At 35.8% G+C, this 22,820-nt stretch overlaps 1 protein-coding gene across 2 annotated transcripts in view; it reads right to left on the bottom strand.

Moving 5' to 3' along the window:
• The window catches only part of nme7 (NME/NM23 family member 7), a 33,168-nt gene that overhangs the window by 3,853 nt on the left and 6,495 nt on the right, over nucleotides 1-22,820 (bottom strand). The window contains exons 5-11 of one of the 2 annotated variants that reach the window (XM_059560359.1): nucleotides 21,757-21,807; nucleotides 21,350-21,557; nucleotides 21,113-21,218; nucleotides 16,210-16,274; nucleotides 15,329-15,397; nucleotides 13,324-13,425; nucleotides 12,562-13,070 (exon numbers count right to left, since the gene is read on the bottom strand). In XM_059560359.1, coding sequence (XP_059416342.1) covers nucleotides 13,035-13,070; nucleotides 13,324-13,425; nucleotides 15,329-15,397; nucleotides 16,210-16,274; nucleotides 21,113-21,218; nucleotides 21,350-21,557; nucleotides 21,757-21,807 — 637 coding nt within the window. In that variant the 3' untranslated portion in view covers nucleotides 12,562-13,034. Of the gene's footprint in view, nucleotides 1-12,561; nucleotides 13,071-13,323; nucleotides 13,426-15,328; nucleotides 15,398-16,209; nucleotides 16,275-21,112; nucleotides 21,219-21,349; nucleotides 21,558-21,756; nucleotides 21,808-22,820 lie in introns of those variants that run through there. The other variant, XM_059560358.1, reaches the window with a different exon arrangement.

Raw genomic sequence — 22,820 nt, 5'->3', positions numbered from 1 at the left:
TGTGTGTGTTGGTATTCCAAATAGTGCCGTTGCCAGACACACTGCACAGCACACAGAACATAAAGTAAATGTCAATAAAAACCCACTGATGTAACACTACTGTATATTTAGACTGAGTACAAAGATGGTTACCTCACAAACCCTCCTCTCGCTGTTCACTGATAAAATAGGGCCCGTTTCCAGCGACACGTCCCAGTGCTAGAGCAGAGTATAATATCTGTTCTCTCACACTAAAAGGACTCTCAGGGCCATTTCAAAGTATTTGGCAATCATCACAAATTATTGAAAACTAAAATAACTCTACTTTAGAAAGACAAATTTACAATAGATGGGTTAATAAACGAGCAAAAGATTCCTTTCACTGAAGAGGTCATTTTGTAATCCCAACCATTCCAAGATGGGCCTTTCTAGACCAATCACCAATAACTGTACATTTTAAACCAAGCCCTGTCTCTATAAAGTAATTAACCATAACACCACAAAATACCAAACCTCATGTAAAATAGCATAAAATAGATTTGATTTTGGCCTATAAAAGAGGTTTCTGAGATGGTAAAACTGATGGTAACCTTTAGTCCCAAATGAGTGATGTAGGACCTTGAGAATTAATGACGAACAAAACAGTTCACCTCAGGTGGTGGCAAGGGAAATGTAATTAGCATACTTGGCATCATTTAAATAAGACACATCAAGTAAATGGCAAGTAACAAAGTCACCATTTGTTTAAAGATGCAGTTTTTTACCTTATGCAATTTTTTTATGGGTGAAATCCAGACATTTCAACAGGAATTCATGTGATCTGGGATTTCGTGAGAGGGCGAAAGATGTCCCCATGCAGATTTTGCAGTGGGCTCAAGTTGACCAATAGAAAGCTGCTTGGTTTGAAAGTGACTTTTGTGTCAATTAACATTTTTGCTCCTCAGGACTTTGCTAATGTGAGCAAACTTTAAGGCATTACAACAAAGGCTACATTGCTAAACTAGAGTGAATGTAGGACAAAAAGTTTATGTGGTGATATAAACTATTTATTTGCTAATAATGAAATTTTCAATAGGCAAAATGATCAACAACAAACCAAAACAAGCTTTCCTATCGTTAGAAAACAGAGGGAGTAGCTCTGAGCTAATTTGGTAGCACATGATGGGCAGATTGTACGAGGCAGTTCCAGTTCAGTCCCGGTCACATGGCTCACTCACTCCCTGTTCCTGGTGCCGTTCTGATGTAAGAGGGTCTTAATTAAGCAGCAATCGATGCTGTGGGACGACACTGGAGCTTCCCAAGGGAGCCGCTCCATGGTAACTACAGGTCTCCACGGCCCTGCCTTTATGGTCACATGCTTTTAGCATCACAATTAAACCCTAATAACCTATTCATTTCCTTGATTTACAACAGGAAATGTACACGGGCAGATACCGTTAGAGGGCTATTTATTCTGCCATAAGCCACTTATAATGCTAATGAAACAAAATCTCAAGCAGGAGATAGAATAGAAAAATTCTATTATAATTGCAAATAAAATATACATTATCACAAGCATACATTTGAACTTATTTTATAGTATATTCTTCGGCAAGGTCAGAAACTGATGGCTAATTTATGAAAAATCTAATTTTCAGTTTAATATTCAAAACATTACATTTAAAAGAACCAATTATATTTTTCATAGAGGCATGACGTATTTACAGTATGTACTCTTGAATGCACATCAGCTGGACCAGCCTGAGAAATAATGTTTTTTTGCAAGAGTTGAACACAATTTAGGATAAAAGCAGCATGGGACTCTGACTATGTAAAAAATACTACCGCTCAAAAGTTTGGAACAGTACTTTTTCAAATAAATGCAGGTTTTTTTTTTTTTAATTCTGTATTTCAAAAAATCCTGAAAAACATGCATCATGGTTTCCACAAAAATATTAAGCAGCACAACAAATTTCAACATTGATAATACAAAATGTTTTTTGAGCACCAAATCAGCCTATCAGAAGGATTTCTGGAGGATCATGTGACAATGGAGACTGGAGTAATGGCTGCTGAATTTTCAGCTTTGCTTTCACAGAAGTCTTACAGACCCCCAAACTACTGAACGTTAGTAAAAAGCAACTGCTCTGACTAGAAACACTATGGCCTTTCTAAACAACATTTTGCCTGAACATTAGAGAACCATCTAAAGCAGATTCATTATTTGTACTTGAGTGACTCATGCCTTGTCAAATACCCTAATACCCAGGAAAAACCTCATTGTTATTAATTGCCTTTGCTCCTTATTTGCAGGCTATGACATGTTGGCCCTTCAAATTTCTTACAGACAGATCTAACAAGACTGTACAGAAGACAAGTGAGACAACAGTGTCAATTGTGCTTTGTTTCTCTGAGTGGAAGGCTACAAAGGCCTTGACTAACACAGAGCAATACTAGAACAAGCACACTAGATTACTAACATCCTATAAAACTGAACATTCAAAAATAATTCACACACTTGACCTACACTGTAGTGCTGTATTAAAGACATAATTCTGCCTTCAGAAACCATTGTGCTTACTTTTGATATGATTGGAGGACATGAATACACAAAATGCTCTAGGAGCATGTCCACTTGTCTAAAGCACAAACACTGTGTCCAGACATCTAATCCTTTATCTTATCACCATTGTCTGTGACAAATTGAGCATGGTTACATCCTCACTGTATAGGTTTACTATGTTACAATTAAGTTACCTTCATTTCCAGGTGGAGGTTCTGTTACAGCATTTTGGCATCTGGAGCTGAAAGCCAAACAGTAATTGACAGGCATTCGCCTGAACTTTGTCAGTTGATATGATCTGTCAGCACAATACATTATTCATGAACTCCAACACCATATGAGACTTAAGCAAAACTGAGAAAACAGGATCTCAGTGCGTTCTCAAGCAGATAACAAATGGCTAATTTCTTCTATAACCTTGGACAAAAGTCAGCTTTGAACCTTATCAAGTTCAAGCAGACACATACAGAATGTAAATTAAGGCAGAAAGGCAGCCAATAAGCGCAGGTATTTGCACAGGAACCAGTGAATTTATTCTTTTGTGAGGCTGGTCTGTTCTAATAAAACAGCAGAATACAATTTCACACATTTAGACAACCTTGCAGCCTGTTCAAGGAAGTTTTATCTAAAAAGACACTGTTTCCTTGTGTACACATACACTTAAGTCAGAGAATCTGGTTACACTGAACAATACTATCATAACAAGCAGGAATAAGAAGGGGAAAAAACTCTCAAAATGTGGAGATCTTAATGCCAACAAGATCCACCATTATGAATTTTTCAGTACTTTCAGTACACACATATCCCCTTGCTCTTCTTCACCTCTATCAGCTTGATAAAGTGATCTGTAACATCAAGGAACTGGAAAGAAGCACAGTGTTCCACAACTGATATAATTCCTGAAAACCAACAACACTAAATTAAAGATAGAGGAGAATACAGTGTTCAGAAAACACATCCTTGAAAAAAACATGAGTAAAATACCTTAACATGTACCTAGAAGTGAGACTGTTCTCAAAACTAGAGGGTGATAATGAAAATCACCAAAGCTGGGGGCAAAGTGTGATTTATGGCTAGTGTAAAATCCCGTAGGGTGCATTGTTGAGGGAAAGGATAATGTCTCACTATAATAGTCTGATTTATCCAAATTATTTGTAGCATACAAATTGCTTATTATGGACGCACCAGTATAAAAAATATGGCTGATAACTGACAACCATTAACATAAGCTTTACGTTGACAATTAATAAATGGCCAATAATAAAATTCTACACTAAATACATAAAAAAAATCAAACAATTTTTGTAGTCATTTTAAATGCTGCAAGTTGATTTAGACATCCTAAAAACCTAATGTGCATAAGAAAAATGGATTCTCATTTTGAGATTTGCCAAAGATTACATTTAACAATGTGATTAAATTATTGTTTTTTAAAAACAACAACTTTAAAGTTAGGATAGGCAATGTTTTTCATAAACATTTTTGCTATACTGGTTGAAAACTCTTCACATCTCGATAGCAATCAATAATTAAAGTCTTAAAGAGTCTCAGGAACATAAAATCTTCATCAGTCTGAATTAAATGATAGGGTGGCCTATACCTGCTTGTTTACTTATATACTTGCATAATTCCACACAACCGATAGCGAGAGTTTGGGGCATAGATGATGGGTAATTAGCTGGTGTGGAAAAATAAATTCATTTTTCATTGCAGAAGTGCAAGCCAAAAGACTTACCAAAATACACATAGACAGACAATGGGTAAAACAATGTAGGAATTTAATGGAATGTTTGAGTTTCAATCGAATCAATGAACTTGAGTTTCTACTTTACAGGTAAGCTAAACTTCAAGTTAAAAGTATTTCTAATATGTGGGACAATATATTGAATGAAGCCTATTTTTTCCTGTTGAGACATGCCTTCATTTTTATAGACCCATAAGAGATTTGTTTGCAATGTTCGAATTGGGAGTGACACACGAAAAGTTGTTTGAAATTATACCTTTTTTATTAGTTCTGCTATGTGACACAAGCAGTGTAGAAACTGCATATTTCAGCTTTCAGGTGAGCGTTAGATGATGGGAAATTAATGGAAGAGGAATAAGAGGAAGTGGAAAGGGGATAAACTCCAGGTGTCTTATGACATTTTTGGGGAATCTCTTTCCACTGTTAAAGAAGCTAAAAAAAGAAATACCTTTCAGAGTTAATCACTAGTAACTATCATAAACCTCGAGTTCTATTCAGCACTATAAATTCTGTGATCAATCCAAGTGAGAGAGTTTACATGGACACTTTTTGCTTCCACTGGAATGAATTCATTCTGATTGACGAATCTGAACGTAGTGTTTACATGAACGGTAAATAAAGTGATCGGGTTGATGTGCACGTTTACATGTCACAAGCTTCTCATCGGATTTACTCTTTTGACATGCGCGCACTGAATGAATATACAGAGTTTCCGCTGCTGTTTTACAAAGTACACGTTATATTTCTCTACTTCGGGTCCTAATTAGGCGACGACCAGCACATGAACTGTTGTGCTGCTTAACTTTACTTTAGCGAAAAATAGTAAAAGTAGTAAAAGTGCCTCTTCCCGCACTCAAAACTAGTCGTCTGTTGATGAGAGTCTTAAACGAGGACTGGTGGGACGTGGTCGTGTTCCACTTCACATACCCGGAGCGTAAGGGGAGATTTATAATGACAGGACACTTATTTATGACACTTTTTTCACCAGGAAGAACACCTCGTTCCGCGTGTCATACGTCATTACGCAATTTCTACGTCACTGCGCATGTGCAAGTAGGCTACTTTCCAATTTCGGTTTTCAATCCGATCAAGTGTTTACATGTCCTCTCGTTCGGATTACAAAAGGGATAAACCACCCCTTACAATCCGATAAAAAATTTTGTTGGATCGAGGCAATTCAATCCGATTGACGTGTTTACATGTGACATTTTTATTCTGATTGTGCTTCTAGTCCTATTACGATCGGATAAGAAGGGTCCATGTAAACGCAGATACTGACTGAGACTGTAGGCCGGATGAAACCCACCAACTGTCCTCTGGATAGTATTCCATCATGGTTGTTTAAAAAGGTCTTTGATATTACTGGCCTGAGCATGCAGTCTATTATTAATGGTAGCCTCCATTCTGGTTTGATACCGTTGTCACTGAAACATCCTGTGGTGCAACCACTTCTTAAAAAGCCAAATTTTGATCGTTCTCTTCTGTCCAATTCTAGACCGATTTCAAAAGTTAAATTTTTATCTAAGAGAAAATCATTCTTAGTCAAATACAGATTTTTCTTGAATCAAAATGCTGTGTTTCAGTCCAGCTTTAAAGCTTACCACAGTATTGAGTCTGCATTGTTATAAGTTCTTAATGATATTGAAGTGATTCTTGTTACTCTTTGGTTCTTATGCTCTTAGATCTCACTGCAGCTTTTGATACAATTGATCATGGGATCCTTGTTTCCTTGAAGTGGCAGGTATTCAGGGTAACGTTCTTAAGTGGTTTAGATCACTCCTATCGAACAGAAGTTTCTCTGTCAATTCAGGTCAGATATTTTCATCTTCTCTTCCACTGATGTGTGGTGTTCCATTCTTGCCCCCATTTTCTTTTTTTTATACAATTTACATTTAGGGAAAAATCATGTAAATGCTCTGGACTCCCTTGTGAATTGTTTAAAGGAGGTTAAAGCCTGGATGTCAGCGGACTTCTTAAATTTTAATGAGAGTAAGGCAAAACTGGTTTGGTTTGGAGGTCCTAATGCGCCTGAACTGTCAAATTTAGGTGAATTGACTCCTTTTTGTAAACATGTGGTCAAAAATCTAGGGGTATTATTCGATAATGCCCTCAAATTCGATAAACAGATTAATTAAATACAACCCGAATTCCGGAAAAGTTGGGACGTTTTTTAAATTTTAATAAAATGAAAACTAAAAGACTTTCAAATCACATGAGCCAATATTTTATTCACAATAGAACATAGATAACATAGCAAATGTTTAAACTGAGAAAGTTTACAATTTTATGCACAAAATGAGCTCATTTCAATTTTGATTTCTGCTACAGGTCTCAAAATAGTTGGGACGGGGCATGTTTACCATGGTGTAGCATCTCCTTTTCTTTTCAAAACAGTTTGAAGACGTCTGGGCATTGAGGCTATGAGTTGCTGGAGTTTTGCTGTTGGAATTTGGTCCCATTCTTGCCTTATATAGGTTTCCAGCTGCTGAAGAGTTCGCGGTCGTCTTTAACGTATTTTTCGTTTAATGATGCGCCAAATGTTCTCTATAGGTGAAAGATCTGGACTGCAGGCAGGCCAGGTTAGCACCCGGACTCTTCTACGATGAAGCCATGCTGTTGTTATAGCTGCAGTATGTGGTTTTGCATTGTCCTGCTGAAATAAACAAGGCCTTCCCTGAAATAGACGTTGTTTGGAGGGAAGCATATGTTGCTCTAAAACCTTTATATACCTTTCAGCATTCACAGAGCCTTCCAAAACATGCAAGCTGCCCATACCGTATGCACTTATGCACCCCCATACCATCAGAGATGCTGGCTTTTGAACTGAACGCTGATAACATGCTGGAACGTCTCCCTCCTCTTTAGCCCGGAGGACCGTGATCACGGCGTCCGTGATTTCCAACAAGAATGTCAAATTTGGACTCATCTGACCATAAAACACTATTCCACTTTGAAATAATCCATTTTAAATGAGCCTTGGCCCACAGGACACGACGGCGCTTCTGGACCATGTTCACATATGGCTTCCGTTTTGCATGATAGAGCTTTAGTTGGCATCTGCTGATGGCACGGCGGATTGTGTTTACCGACAGTGGTTTCTGAAAGTATTCCTGGGCCCATTTAGTAATGTCATTGACACAATCATGCCGATGAGTGATGCAGTGTCGTCTGAGAGCCCGAAGACCACGGGCATCCAATAAAGGTCTCCGGCCTTGTCCCTTACGCACAGAGATTTCTCCAGTTTCTCTGAATCTTTTGATGATGTTATGCACTGTAGATGATGAGATTTGCAAAGCCTTTGCAATTTGACGTTGAGGAACATTGTTTTTAAAGTTTTCCACAATTTTTTTACGCAGTCTTTCACAGATTGGAGAGCCTCTGCCCATCTTTACTTCTGAGAGACTCTGCTTCTCTAAGACAAAGCTTTTATAGCTAATCATGTTACAGACCTGATATCAATTAACTTAATTAATCACTAGATGTTCTCCCAGCTGAATCTTTTCAAAACTGCTTGCTTTTTTAGCCATTTGTTGCCCCTGTGCCAACTTTTTTGAGACCTGTAGCAGGCATTAAATTTTAAATGAGCTAATTAAGTGGATAAAAGTGTAAAATTTCTCAGTTTAAACATTTGCTACGTTATCTATGTTCTATTGTGAATAAAATATTGGCTCATGTGATTTGAAATTCCATTAGTTTTCATTTTATTAAAATTTAAAAAACGTCCCAACTTTTCCGGAATTCGGGTTGTAGTTAAATCAGGATTTTTTCATTTACGGTTAGTGGCGATGGTTAAAACATTTCTTTCTTTTAAAGACTATGAGAATGTGATCTATGCCTTTGTGTTTGCGAGGCTTGATTATTGCCATTCTTTGAATGTGGATGTTTGTCAAATGACACTAAATCATTTGCAATGTTTATAGTTATAATTATTATAATGTTATAATGCTGTCGCTAGGCTTTTGATGTGGACTCACAAGTGGGATAATATTTCTCCTATTCTGTCCTCTCTGGGCTGGTTGCCAGTTCAATAAATGATTGACTTTAAGCTCCTAGAAAATGTAGTCGGTCGACGAACAAAAACTGCCCAACGGCTGACCATTGGCTTGGTGTGTTCTGGGCTTTACTTGTCTGAGCTCCTACAGGTACACAAAACTGCTAGGTCTTTAAAGTCTTCTGACCAATCTATTTTAATTGTTCAGAGGACAATGTAAAAGTGGTGGCAGCTCTAAAAAGATGGAACAGTCTTCCTTCCCACATTAGAGTTGCTCCTACTCTAAATATTTTTAAAAGACGTCTGAAGGCTAATTTTTTATGTTTAGCTTTGTGTGTTGAGGCATTGGTTTCCGCTTGTATTGTCTTTGATGTTTTATTTGGTTTTTTGATACTGCTGTTTTCTATTTGTGGAATCATTTTTATTATTGTACAACACTTTGGTCAATGCTCTGTTGTTTTAATGGTGCTTTATAAATGAATAAAACTGAAACTAAACTGAATGTAAGAATGGAGAAATTAATAATTAAATATCCAATATAGACCGAAACATCTCTAATATCAGTCAATAACTAAAATGGTACTGATACATTGTACATTCCTACGATTTATTTTAGTTTTCAATGTTTTTTTTTTTTTTTAACAAAGTATACCTTAATATCAGCCATTAATCAGTTATTTGCCATAACATTAAAATAATTATCAAATTATCTTTCTCTAAATCAAAAATAAACTTTACCAGGTTATTCTCATGGACCTTCCCATTTCACTATTTGGTAAGGCTTTACATAACACTAAAGTATTTTCAACAGTGGGGAAACCACTGGAGGTCACCAGGCAAGAGAGGTTAGTGAAGCATGCTGAATCTAGACTAACTAACCAAGTCATCAAACACTGACCTCTCCCCCTAAATCTACCATACACATCTCCCAACTCTGCAGCAGATGTCAGAAATGTGCTCAGGAAACTTTAGGATGCTATGTCAAGATCTCACAAAACTTTACACATTCCAACTTGAATTAAATGTAATCTTTGTGTTTGTACAGGATTTTGAAACTTTCGGCTGAAATGAAAGAAAAACACGACTGCCTTCAGACTCAAACAGTGATGAAGAATACTTATCCTCTCTTTATGAACTACAACTAATGCTTCACAAACAATGCTGAAAATATTTCTCTCTTTCTTTTGTTCACACAATCCTGGAGTCTAAAAGTCTATTTTTTTATTTTATTTTTTACAAAGGATGAATGTTCGGGTGTGTCGACATTAGATGCATGTAATCATAACAAGATTTCTTCCATTACTATCAATAAAGCTGTCTACACTGGGAGCTGTGAAGACCACCTTTAGTTGACGGACAACAACAAAACATATTATAAAACAATTTTTCTAGCAAACACTTACTGCATGAACATTCACTGATTTAAGAATGAAGCACACTGGAATGACTGTTCAGTATAAAGTCCTTGCAGTTAGTATGCTAGCTCAAAAATAGAACTGTAACTCTTTTGTAGGCAAGATGTGTTGAAATACAGCTCGAGTCATAGCACGATGACACCTCCCATTTCATCCACTTCCTCCTAATGTACCAGTGTTGTTGTTATTAACTAAAGATAAAACAATGAATTGAAATTAAATGAAAACTTAGAATCATTTTCTTTAATTGAAGTAAAGCTGAAATAAAATAGAAATACTAAATTATAAACTTAAAATGAAAACAAAATGTAAAAACACTGCCTTGACAAATAACTGCAAAGTTTAAGTTTGATTAAATAAGTTTTAAACAATTACTAAAACTGAAATAAAAATAGATTAAAGCTAAATACGAACAACTAATAAAAATGACAAAAGAACATAAATTTACAAAATATTAAACCAAAATGAAAATGAAAACAAAAGATAATTTAAAAATGAATAAATACTATATAAATAATATTAAAATATCACTATAACATATTTTAAATAAAAAGGCAACACGATACAGTATGTACTACATACCCTGTTATTAGCTGTGCTATAATTTAGCTTAAATGACCAAATTCATTCTAAACACTACTACAAAGCTTTATAAATATATAAATGGATGTAAAAGGTGGTTCAGCACACTGTTGTGTTGTATATGTGTTTAGCATAATTCAGTGAATGGAAAGTAATAGATGGTAACTCCTCATTTATACACAGTGTTTACGGTACAATACCTAGACCAGTCTATCTCCCCAAAACACACATAATAACTATGTTTTACACATAATACTGCCATTGTTTATAAACCACAGACATGCAGCCACAGATCCAGCACAAAAGCAGGGGAAAGCAGGAGAACATGTCAAAATAAAGAGCATGAGTTAAAAGAACTCGTGAGATATAAAATAATGAAGTATTGCTGTTGTGACCAGACAACGCAGATATACAGCCTGTCAGGGTGTTTAAAAACCAACCACACACTCTCACATTCTCTTTGTCTCTCTCTCTCTTTCCCTCCGTGCCATGTGAGTGTGTGAGAAAGAGAGGGTGGGGAGGACTCAGGGTGGGGTTATCAAATGAGAAGTGTGGAGTTCTTTCCGGAACCCAAGATTGAGCAATCCAGTTTGACCTTGTAAAGATCACAACACTGCAGTCATGTTTTGCATATCAAAACCACTTGTGTCAAAGAACACAAATATCTAGCGGGCGAGAATCAACTTGTGTAAGGCATAAACTGTGAAAAGTTTTGTCAATAGAAACATTTCATGTCAAATCACCCATATGTCCATCTCTTGAGTAATAAAGCACTAACAGCATGACAGTTTACTGGAGGTCCAAGAACCAAGAGGTGGTGAATTTGTACGATTTGTTTGAAAACATTACGTTTTAGAAAAAAACCATGGTCCACCTCTACTCCTTACTCCTAAACCTAAGTGGGAAGTAAGCAGATTGTATGCAAATCTACAAATAATGTCATCCTAATTCAGAAGAATTAGCCACAAATTTGCCAAAGCGTAAAATACATTCGAACTCCCATTAGAGTGTGTTAGGAGTTCTCAGTGGATGATTTGACTCACCGTAACTACTAAAAAAGAAAAAGCATCCCTAAATTACCCACTGGATTTTCTTCTATTATACCATGGTCTGTCTAAATACTCAATTCTGATTCGTTGGAAGGTGTGTGTTAAAATCATTTAATGCACAGGTAGTTCCAGTCAGTTTGATCATTGCACTGCCTTTTGATGGGTGTTATATTTTGCATTGAATCATTAATTTGTGATGGCACATATATTAAAGAGCTTGCCATCAGCTTATGTCACAGACATTAACCATGATTTGCTACTTTCCATTGCTAATAAGAGGGAGGATTTCTGATTCTAAAGAGCATTTTTATCACATAAAGGCCTGGTTTCATAGACAGGGCTTAGCCTAAACCAGGATTAGGCCATAGTTCAATTAAGACATTTAAGTAATTTTTATAAACATGCCTTAGAAAAAACATTACTGGTGTGCATCTTGAGACAAAACGAAGGCACTGATATATTTTAAGATCAATCAGTACAAGTTTCTTTCATTTGAAACAACTCAGACTTGCATTTTAGTCTAGGACTAGGCTTAAGCCTTGTCTGTGAAACCGGGGGAAAATTTTTGATATACCTATTCTGGAGTAAGTTTATTCTGGAAGACAAATTGCTATTAATTGTATATTTTATTATAAAATGTAATAAGTATCATTATTAATTATTTACATTTACATTTAATTTATATATAATTATTTACAACTTGAATTAAAAATGATTTTATTTTAATAATAATACTTTATTACATTTTAAATAAATATATCTGCTAAAATATCATTTTGTTAAAAGGACAGTTCACCTAAAAATGCTACCAGAATACTTTTTGTGTGCAAAGAAAACAACGACTTTATTCAACAAATTCTTCTCTTCCGTGTTAGTCTTCGACATTCATTTACAGCAGTACCACAACGCATGCATGTGCATTCCTCTGCTTCATGGTTCTAGGTCAGAACGCCGGCTCCAGTCAGCACACGCATGCGTGGCACTCTCATGAAGGCGTCAAAGATTTTTTTTTTTTGTTTGTTTTTTTTTGCTCACAAAAGGTTGAACCACTGATGTCACATAGACTATTTTAAAGATGTCCTTACTACCTTTCTGGGTCTTGAACGTGGTAGTTCCATTGCTGTCTATGCAGGGTCAGAAAGATTGGATTTTTTCAAAAATATAAATTTGTATTCCGAAGATGAATGAAGGTCTTACGGGTTTGGAACATGAAGGCAAGTAATTAATGACAGAATTTTAATTATTGGGTGAACTATACCTTTAATTTTTTTAAACTCAATGAGTACATATACAAAACCTAATAAGCTAAGAAACATAGACTAAAAGTCACAGTACTCTAATTTTAATTTCATCGGGTCCGTAACCAAAGGACTAAACTCTAGAGCCTTTAGTTCACCGTCTTAACCATCACAGGAAACCAACTGGACCATAAGAAAGCGCCACACTGAAAATGACAAATCCACATTATTACCAAACCTTTTAGTACTGTGTGTAAGGCTGACAAATCCCAGACCAAGGATTCCAAGGAGCAAGGATTGTAATTCTTATCTAATGGTTCATCATAACTGGTACCTGCAATTTACAAGCTATCTCTGGCAGTAGTAGAAATCTGCTGGCAGAATGGTCATCATGCAACATGAGTGTGCAGACTAATCTTTTAATCTTTCATACAAGATGAAACCTTCATGGTGGTGTACATTTCGACTTTCTGATGCAGACACAAAGCAGGTTTTTACCCAGGGAGGGCAGATGATATGCCTTCAGAGCGCTACAGATTACAAGATACAAGTAAAAGAGGTCACTAGGTCCAAGAGACTGAAGGACCATTAAGTTTCTGTTATAACTTTCATAGAACCTTGAGATGATAATGAGTTTGTAAGCTCATAAACATACAGTATATAAATAGAGATTTGGAATTATTAAGGCTGAGCTTTTGGGTTTACACACGTACTTTAAACTTTATTTTCGGAACCCCCAAGGAAATAAGTATTATAACAAGACTGTATCATCTTGTTACTCACAGGGTCTGCAGGTCCACAGAACTCCCGAAAGGTTCTGGGTGCGTCGGTAGCATGGATCTCCAGGGCCATGCAAGGTCCAGAACAAAGTTCATCCACCATATTCTGCAACACAAGCAGTCAAGAATTAACAATTTCCCTCAGTCTACCTTCAGTGCCTGTACCAGTGAAAGAGCTTTTTATCTGAACAGACTTTAGAAAGAAATTGGAGCAGCTGGAGGACTCAAGTTACCAGTGTGCCTCTTAATAAATATATAAATGAAAGGATGTCAAAGCAAACAATTGTTGCTATTGTTCTTGGAACTGGTTATTAACCAACAAGACTAGTTCTCATTCTGTTAATCTGATTTGATGAGTTGGCCTCTGTGATTGGTCTGTATAATTTTGTGAAGTATTAGAATTCTGGGATGAATGTGAAGTGCCCACTAAGCACAGACCACTAAACAGTCCATGAGCCACTTCCACATTTAGTTCCTGTGTTCACAATGGCAGCTTTGAAGTTTTAGATTTCAAAAAGAATAATAAGCACTGAGGAAGTTGAAGTTATGACATATACAAAACAAAAGCTGCAAACACTACATACCTACTAAATTACCATGATAAACCATTTGTGACCTGTATGAGTAACTCTTAAAAATAAAGCTTCCAAAAAGAGGGCTTTCAAAGCAATACCGTGGAAGAACAATTTTGGGTTCCCCAAAAAAACATTTTTCTTAAGAGTGAGGAACATTTGAAAAATGTAAAGATTCTTTTCTCACAACAAAGTACATTTTGTGCAATAAAAAAAGGTTATGACACCATATATGCCAATAAAGAACCTTTATTTTTAAGAATGTAGTTTATCATTAAACAATGAAGTTAGAGGAGTTAAAGAGCTTCCCCATTTTACCCCAAATATCTAGTGTGCGTTTATCTGACTGAGTATTTGAATGCAATTCATTTTATGTTCTTACAAGGTTTATGCTTACTCAGTAATATATTTTAGGTCACTTTAAAATTATTACCAAAGCCTTTGCCACATATTACATAATAAGAGGATGAGTCACTGAGTGATGACATGAAACATGTTGCAAAATTAATCATGCAATATTGGGAAGATCACTGCTCACTATTTTTCAATTCCACAGAAACTTTAGAAGGTCTAAAAGCAATATTTGAAGAGAGAAAAAGGACTTGAAGGAAAAAGACCTGTGGAATTGCTCCATGTACTGAACTGTAAAGTATCACGATAAGATTTGCCTCTGGCTTTAATGACCCTGAACCGAAAATGGCTTATATTTGGTTTAAAAGACTTGTGCAGATGCTATCAGAATAAACGATTGCTATTCGGCTAAAATTTAAAGACAAGAAAGCAATTTATAGATGCTTATTAGCCAACAGGAATGTGAAGGTTGTTCCAGTGAACCAAAATTCCATGTACTGTGATGTACAGTAACACTTTGCTCAAAACAGGGAAACTGGCATAAGGTGAGTATTCATATATATTTATATGCCCAGAATGTGCTTTGATAGAGAGGTTTGCAGGAGACGGGTGCACATGCAGTTACGACATTGCACTCAATACTTTGGCAACTACGCCTTGTTCTCTAAATGAGTAATTAAACAACTGGAATCACATGTAAGATAGAAAATGAAGAAACTGAACTTCTTTGTATAAGGACCCCTGTATTGACAATACTATATAGTAGCCATAACAAATAAGGGGTTTATTAATACTTTTGGCCCACTTTATATTGGTTGTCTTGAACTACTTATCCACTTACATCAAAAAAGATAAATTGTTAGGTAAAATGAATGTACTTACTGTATTCATGTGTTATTGCACAGTTGGGATACGGTTAAGGTTAGGTACAGGTTTAGTTGAACTATCAACAAGTATCTAAGGGCGCTTCGATCAAATTATTAATTTAATGTTAGTACATAGTAATTAAAGACACATAAGTGGGTACATGTTTTTCTTAGTGGACCAATTGAAATCAGAGAAGAAAGTGCAGCAACATATACTTACAGTGTACTCAGCTACAACCCCTTTATAAACCTCTAAAAACTCCTCAGCATTCACTCGATCCATGTTGAACTGTAATAACGGAAACCCAAGACAAAATTTGATTAGTCAATAAAAACAAACAGAACACTTACAGGGACATTATTACTTGTATAAATGAGTAAATATAGTAAAAAAAAAAAAAAATCAAGATGTAACATTATATGACAATATAATATATAATATGATTTCATCATTCAGGACAAAACAATCAAAATCAATGTATTAATCAATTTTGACTGCAAAATGACCCTTTTAAGTGGGTTATCCAACACACTAGGGATAAAATCTCCAAGCCAATTTCAACACACTATTATCTCTGTCTGATATCATTTTTATAAACCACCAAGTTAGCTCTGGACATACATGATTTCTAATAGTAACAAAACCTTCATTGATCTGCTCTAGCCCAGGGGCATCCTCTGTACACTATTTTCAGCAGGGTTATGTGACAAAGCTGCAGCCCTGTAATTGGTCAGCAGAGGACTCATTTGGAGACGTAGGAAGCCACTGATCTAGTCACAGATTGCATGGTCAAGTTACATCAAAAGGAAAACATAACTGTGTTTGCCCTTGGTTCATAGAGTCTATTTTTACTTTTCTTAGCTTGCTATTAGTTTGATCATTTGATCTTTTAAAGAAAGGTGGTCTAATATGCATAAAATGTGCATATCTTCCTTTAAAAATTGTAATTATTTGAACTTTATTATTTGAACATACTGTTTGATTGTTAATAAAAGTATTGATATTATATGTAAGCTTCATACAATTGTAAAGTTCAACTTAACTAGGCACATTATTGGCTAAAAATGGAAATATGATTTAAATTAAACTAAAATACATACCATTTGCAGGGCAGATATCTCAAATCCATTTTCTATAATTGACTTAAGGATCTTTCCCGTCAATACTGAAAAACAAAACAAAAAAAAAAACATTTCGAATGAAAGATGCTCATTTAAAACTGACTTGAACGCAATCTTACATTTTTACAAATATCTCTTTAAATCATATAAAACGGTAATTGTAAGAATGAACCACACAACAAAACTAATTTTCGGTATTTTAAATCATTTAGGCTACAGTGGATGTATATATTGAGTTTTTTGGGTCCAGCAAAGTATAGTTCAGGGTATAATCACATGCTTTTGGAAATAACTTGCACTTCTAAGATCAGACTAATCATTAGATGGAAGTCTACTGATTAAGGATTTGAGATGCTAACACAAAGGTTTCAAGTTCAATAGCAAGTAGCAGTGACCCAAGAACTCATGTGATCCTGTTCTATCAACTATCCGCCCTTGCTCTAGGGTGACTGTCCCTGTAGTTAACCAACTGTATGTTGCATTGGCTGCATCAGTTAAGTTGCAAGTAAGACTTTTGATCTTCTGTTTCACCGATACGATCAGGCAGAGTTAAAGGCCATCAAACAGTTCACAAGATCGTGAAGGGGTGACTTCAAAGGAGAGATAGCAGGAGATCACATTTCACAGAGATGGGGAAAAAAGGTTTTACATATAATGCCGCCTCCTCTTGGAATTACCTACAGGATACCCTAAAGCTTACCGCGTTACCGTCACTAAATGAGTTTAAGCTACTTTTAACAAATTACATATTTCATCCTTTGGTAAATTGCTGTTGTGATTTCTGAGTGTGTTTTTTTTTTTTTGTATATTGTATAATTGTATAATTTTACTATTTGTTGCTGCCTTCTTGACCAGGTCACTCTCATAAAAGAGATTTTAATCTCAATGAGTTTTAACCTGGTTAAACAAAATAAATGAACTGAACTTAATTTCTAAGTCTGCTCCTTTGGACTGAGTGCTGAGAGATTTTATTAATAAAAGGAACAGCGGGGAATTAGCACTGATTTACTGGTTTGTGGTTTCAATTTCAGTACAAAACAAACTGTGCATTATGTTTCCAAAGCACCTATATTTGATCAGTCAGTGCATGTAGAATGTTTCAGGCAATATTATTTTTTAATTGAATTTGTTTTGCCCACAATTCAATTGCAATGCCGTTAGTTAAGTTCACAGCTCTGACACTAAGCATCAAATTTGCAGTGTTTTTTCTCTCTCATATATTTAAGAGATTTCAGTTGTACTTCAATAGCTGAAAAGGGCAAGGACAGACAAACCTGTTTATCATTTCCATATTTAAATGCTGTACCACACAGAGCGTAAATGCCATAGGACAGATCATTTCCCCATGCACTGTAGTAACTGCCCTAGAGAATCTTCACACACCCTAACCCTCCCTCAGCACCACTGGTGACCCTAAGGTTCCAGTTCTGACAGCAGCTTCCAGACACAGTCTGCCCTGTTACTAGGCAATGGTCTCAGAGCTGCCTGGCAACACATTTGTCTATTCCAGTCATGAGCTAGTTCAAAACAAATCACACTGCTTTTCTATAAGCTAAAATATTTCAGTAAAAAAAAAAAAAGGCTGGACTTTTACAGATGCTTCCAGCTACAACTAACTTTAGCATTATGGATTTTGGACTATATGACGTGAATCTCAGAATACATTAATGAGCGGTGTCCAAAGTTTAAGCCATTTCACACTGAAAGTTACATGACCTTAATGACAACATTAACTATCTAGAGAAACTCACTTTCCACCGCATACTAGGTTGATCATTAAATGAACAGAGAAAGCTGGCAGGTAAAAATGCACTACATCTCTGTGATATGACCCTAATCCTGGACAATAGGTTGGAGTAAATCATTACCCATTAATTATGGCATGCTGCTAGCTGAATTCACAGAAACATTACCTTTAGCTTACGTACAGCTACAGTATGCAGTCACAATGCATGCTACATATACCAAAACAAAGTCACACAGGACATCATTTTATTTTATTTTTTTTAAATAAATTAATGCTTCTATCCAGCAAGGATGCATTAAATTGATTAAAAGTGAAGAGTAAGACACATAATAATAATAATAATAATAAAAAAAAATGCTATTCTTATAAACGTTTTCTTCATCAAAGAATCCAGAGGGGGAAAATTTTAGCACAGTTTTCACACAAATATGGAGTAGCTCAAACGATGTCAACGTTAATAAAAATAAGAAATATTCTTGAGCAACAAATCAGCATATTAGAATGATTTCTGAAGAATCATGTGGCACTGAAGCTGTGCAATCACAGGTATAAATTACATTTTAAAATATATTAAAATATTTAAATTGTATTAATACTTCATAATATTACTATTTTGATTATACATTAGATCAAATAAATGCATTCTTTGTGAGCATAAAAGACTTCAAGAACATTAAAAATAATCTTAATGAACTGTAGAACTTTTCCCTCCAGACTTCTGAACTGTAGAATAATATTAATTAATAATAATAATGCTGCTAATATTCTTGAGGCTCAGGACAAAATGTACACAGGTTGGTGATGACGGCTCTGTGACGAGAAATGGAAAACATACAATCACACAATCCGATCTTACGCAATGTGATATTTCATAAAGTGAAACTATAGTTTTGAGTGTAAATACAGTTGAGGGATGTGAGCAACATGCTATTGTGGTCTATAATCCAAAAGTAATGTTGAACCAAGCCACATGACTATCCTGAAAAAATAAACAAAGCGGCTGCCACATAATCTGTCTAATTACAGTCATGTAGCAGCTCTCCCAGCGGGGACTTTCGTAACTGGCTATTTTTATTTACTCCTTTTGCAAACCTGGTGGGCTCTAGATCTCCAATGAAAAGGTAATCAGGGCTGCAATCCTCTTTAAATCACTGGTTGCCAGCTCTTTTTTTAGAGAGCAGACACATTGCAGGAGGTTGGTAGCTGGAATATGAGTGTGGGTGTATGATTGGATGGAAATTTGGTGACTAATAGAGACGCAATGCTAATCAGAGAAATTACGTTGGTAGAAACAAAAAGAGATCAGTAAAATTCAGTGTTCTGCTTTCAACACAATCCGACATTTCTGAATGTTCTTGAACGTTATTTTGATGGCGCTGTGAGACATGCAACATGAAAAGGACATTCAAAGTGATCAGTGAAGGATTGAAACCCTTAAAATCAACAGAGAATGTGTGTCAAAACTGTGAGAAGCATGTATTTTTTGTGCTTGTGACTGTTGTTGGTGCTTTCTGTGTTTATGTGTAACATTCCCTCCAGGTTAATCAGCCCACATTAATGTACAAAACCAACTTGGGGCCTGCTTGGTACACGACCACTATGTGAAATATCTACCTCAGCCCTATCTAGAGGATTTGAGATTTCACAGGTCAGTGCCCTGGCGGCATGCTCCATGAACAGGGATCAGGAGACGGATTTGGACAAATCCGGAGTGAAGGCTTGGTTATGAATACGCAATGGCTTTGGAGGTTTTATACTCATCAACATATAACAAGCAAAACAGCACTAGGCCAGGAGGGAAAGAAGACAGTTACATAAACGAAAGGACCAAATGACTCTGAAGTAGCACCTTCGCTAACTAAATAGTTTTCTACACTTCCACTAAATCCACCACTTTGAAAAGACTGCTTTTTTGGAGAAGATTTTTTTTTTTTTTAAGGAATAATTCTCTGTTGGTCTGGTCTAATTTACTTAAGGACTTCAAAAGACTACTTTTAAATACAAACATAACTTAAACTTCAAAGCACAGAATATAAACACTCTAATGTCTGGATTCAGTCAGATTTGCTGAAAAGAATGGTTTGGTTATATGTCATTGACAGAAGAGTAATTTGCAGATGGATAATATATAGGCCAAAATATAGTATAAACACATTTGTGAACATGGATCACAAAATGGTCATTACTGTCAATTTTTCGAAATTGAGATGTATACATCATGAATAAATAAGCTTTCCATTGATATATGGTTTGTTAAGATAGGACAATATTTGTTAGGATAGGATAAAAAAAATATCTAAATATTGAGAAAATCGCCTTTAAAGCTGTCCAAATGAACTTCTTAGCAATGCAAATTACTAGTCAAAAATTAACTTTTAATATATTTACAGTAGGAAATGTACAAAATATCTTCATGGAACATTATCTTTACTTAATATCCTAATGATTTTTGGCATATAATAAAAATCAATAATTTTGACCCACACAATGTATTTTTGGCTATTGCTACAAACATACCACAGCGACTTTTGTGGTTTTGTGGTCCAGGGTCACATTTTACACCCATAACTTGAAAATGTTATAATTATTTTAGAAACATTCATGACTTTTCCAGGTCTGGTTTTAAATTTCTCTAATATTTCCAGAATGTTGGAACCCTGGCAGCTGCACCTACACTTCTGTCATGCATCACCAAGCTGCTTACCCTTGCAATGTGAAAGCAGTTACCTGTTAATATGGAGGCTAAAGCAAATATGTGCTGCTTTCATGTATGATGTGCAACAAGATGATATGGTCTTAAGGCACTAGAACCACTCATGCTGCATGGCTAGGTTTTGGATCAGAATTAGCAGAACTCCTGGACCAGCATTTAAAAGAATATAGCCTGAGTGAGTAACTGGGACAGGAATGATGGGGTATGACCACTGATCTATAATAGAGAACATATACATACCAGGAGTGTCATAGTCCTTCTGATGATAATGTGCGCTTATAAACAGAGATGGGTTAATAATACACTACTAACAGCACATTACATAGCAAATAATTAACTGTTATATCTATCTCATCTATAATAGGTTATTTCAAAAATGCCTGATTAGACATGATGGGCATATCGTCTGTGTGTGGGTTTACCTTCTGAGATGGCATGAGGTTTAATGATACAGCAGGTGCAGTCGGAGTACATGGCTGTGTTGGCGGGACCGTGACCAGTAGTAGAAGGGAAGAAGAACTCCAGCTCCTATATAGTTGTAATTAAAAACACATCACCAGTCATTTCCATTGACTTTATTAGCATATCACTGGGAAAAATCTGATCAACAGAACATTGTGGGCTTGATTAACTGCTATTGACATTTGTTTTTTTGTTACCCGTGCAGCAGATGCCAATGAGTCTGACCCATGTCCTGCATTCTTAGTGCCATCGGTACCAAACTGGCCTCTGAGACTATTCACTGCATCTTTTTGTGCCACACCAGAATCAGTCGGGCCTAGAACTTTTCTCCAGGTAGACACTGCCTCATCTCCCATCAGCTCCATAGCAATCACGGGACCGGAGCTCACAAACTGCACCAAATTACTGTTGTTGAAGAAGACAACTGGCTTTAGCAGCATTTTGCTGTGGTGTTTATGATTGAATTTGTGATTCAAAACAAGCAGTGTCATGCAAAGTCATGTCAAAGTCACTGTGACAGTCTCAGTGTTGGTTCAGGTGTCAAGAGTCTCCTTCAAAAGCAGCCCTTACATATAAGTCAATCATTGACTCAGGAAAGACTCACTTGAAAAAAGACTTTGCCTGATGTTCCATGTAAAAGTCCGCTGCCTGTTTCCTGTAAGAAAGCCATAAAAGTACACCGGTTTAATAAGTGATCTCCAAACCCCGCCTTCTCTCAGCTGAAACATATAGTGAAATACAAATACGAAATCGGGTGTCTACTTTACCTTTTTTTTTTTTATTCTATCATTTATTAAATTGATGACGTGTCAACTAGTCCAAGAAATGAGATTATATGCTTAACCCAACTTCCACATTCTCTGACAAGGACTGGCTATGTCAATGAACAGCTGTTTGCTACTTTGAGGAAAGGTTAAAGCAGCAAAACCTGACCACGCTAAAACAACACAGTCTATCAGAGAAACTCTCCATGTCAGCAGTTTTCAAGAGGAAAAGGAAAGATTAACCCTCAGCATTTTCCATTTTCCAAATGTGGCACTAAACCACATGTAAAGTGACATATAGACAAAAATTTATACTTCAAATTCACTGTCGCCATATTGGATAATTTTTTCTTCCAACTACATAAACCTTTATTTACTGTGAAATGTTTTAAAACTGATGGGGTTTCTACATTATATATATATATAAAATTACAATTAAATAAATACTATTCAATAGTACTATATAAATAATATTAAAATAACACTGGCATGGGCTTTCTATGGGCTTTTTTTCTATATTATTACATTTATATATTTGTTATGATATGTACATAGCAAATGCATTAAAATAATAACTATTAATGTACAGAGTTTATTGTGTTATAATTCTACCTTTTTTTTCTTTAACAGTTTTTAACAAAACTACATTAAGCTCATTTTAGCCTTGTCTGAAATTAATTTAATATTGAATTTTAAAGCTCCCTGTTCTGCTTACCACATCCTGGATGGTGCTTTTTTATCAGCCACATCTGTAGTTATGAACACACAAGGTCACTAAGCCATTTTAAAATGTCCTCAGATTTACTTTTAACAACTCCTCTAATCTGGAGGTCAAATCCAGTGGAGCAATCTGAGCTGATTTGCCCAAGGGCACAATTTTACTTGAGGAAAACTGTGACTTCAG

The sequence above is a fragment of the Carassius carassius genome, chromosome 10 (genome assembly GCF_963082965.1).
Source record: "Carassius carassius chromosome 10, fCarCar2.1, whole genome shotgun sequence".
Lineage (NCBI taxonomy): Eukaryota > Metazoa > Chordata > Actinopteri > Cypriniformes > Cyprinidae > Carassius > Carassius carassius.
The sequence above is the reverse complement of the archived record's forward strand: the minus strand, read 5'-3'. Positions and strand labels throughout refer to the sequence as shown.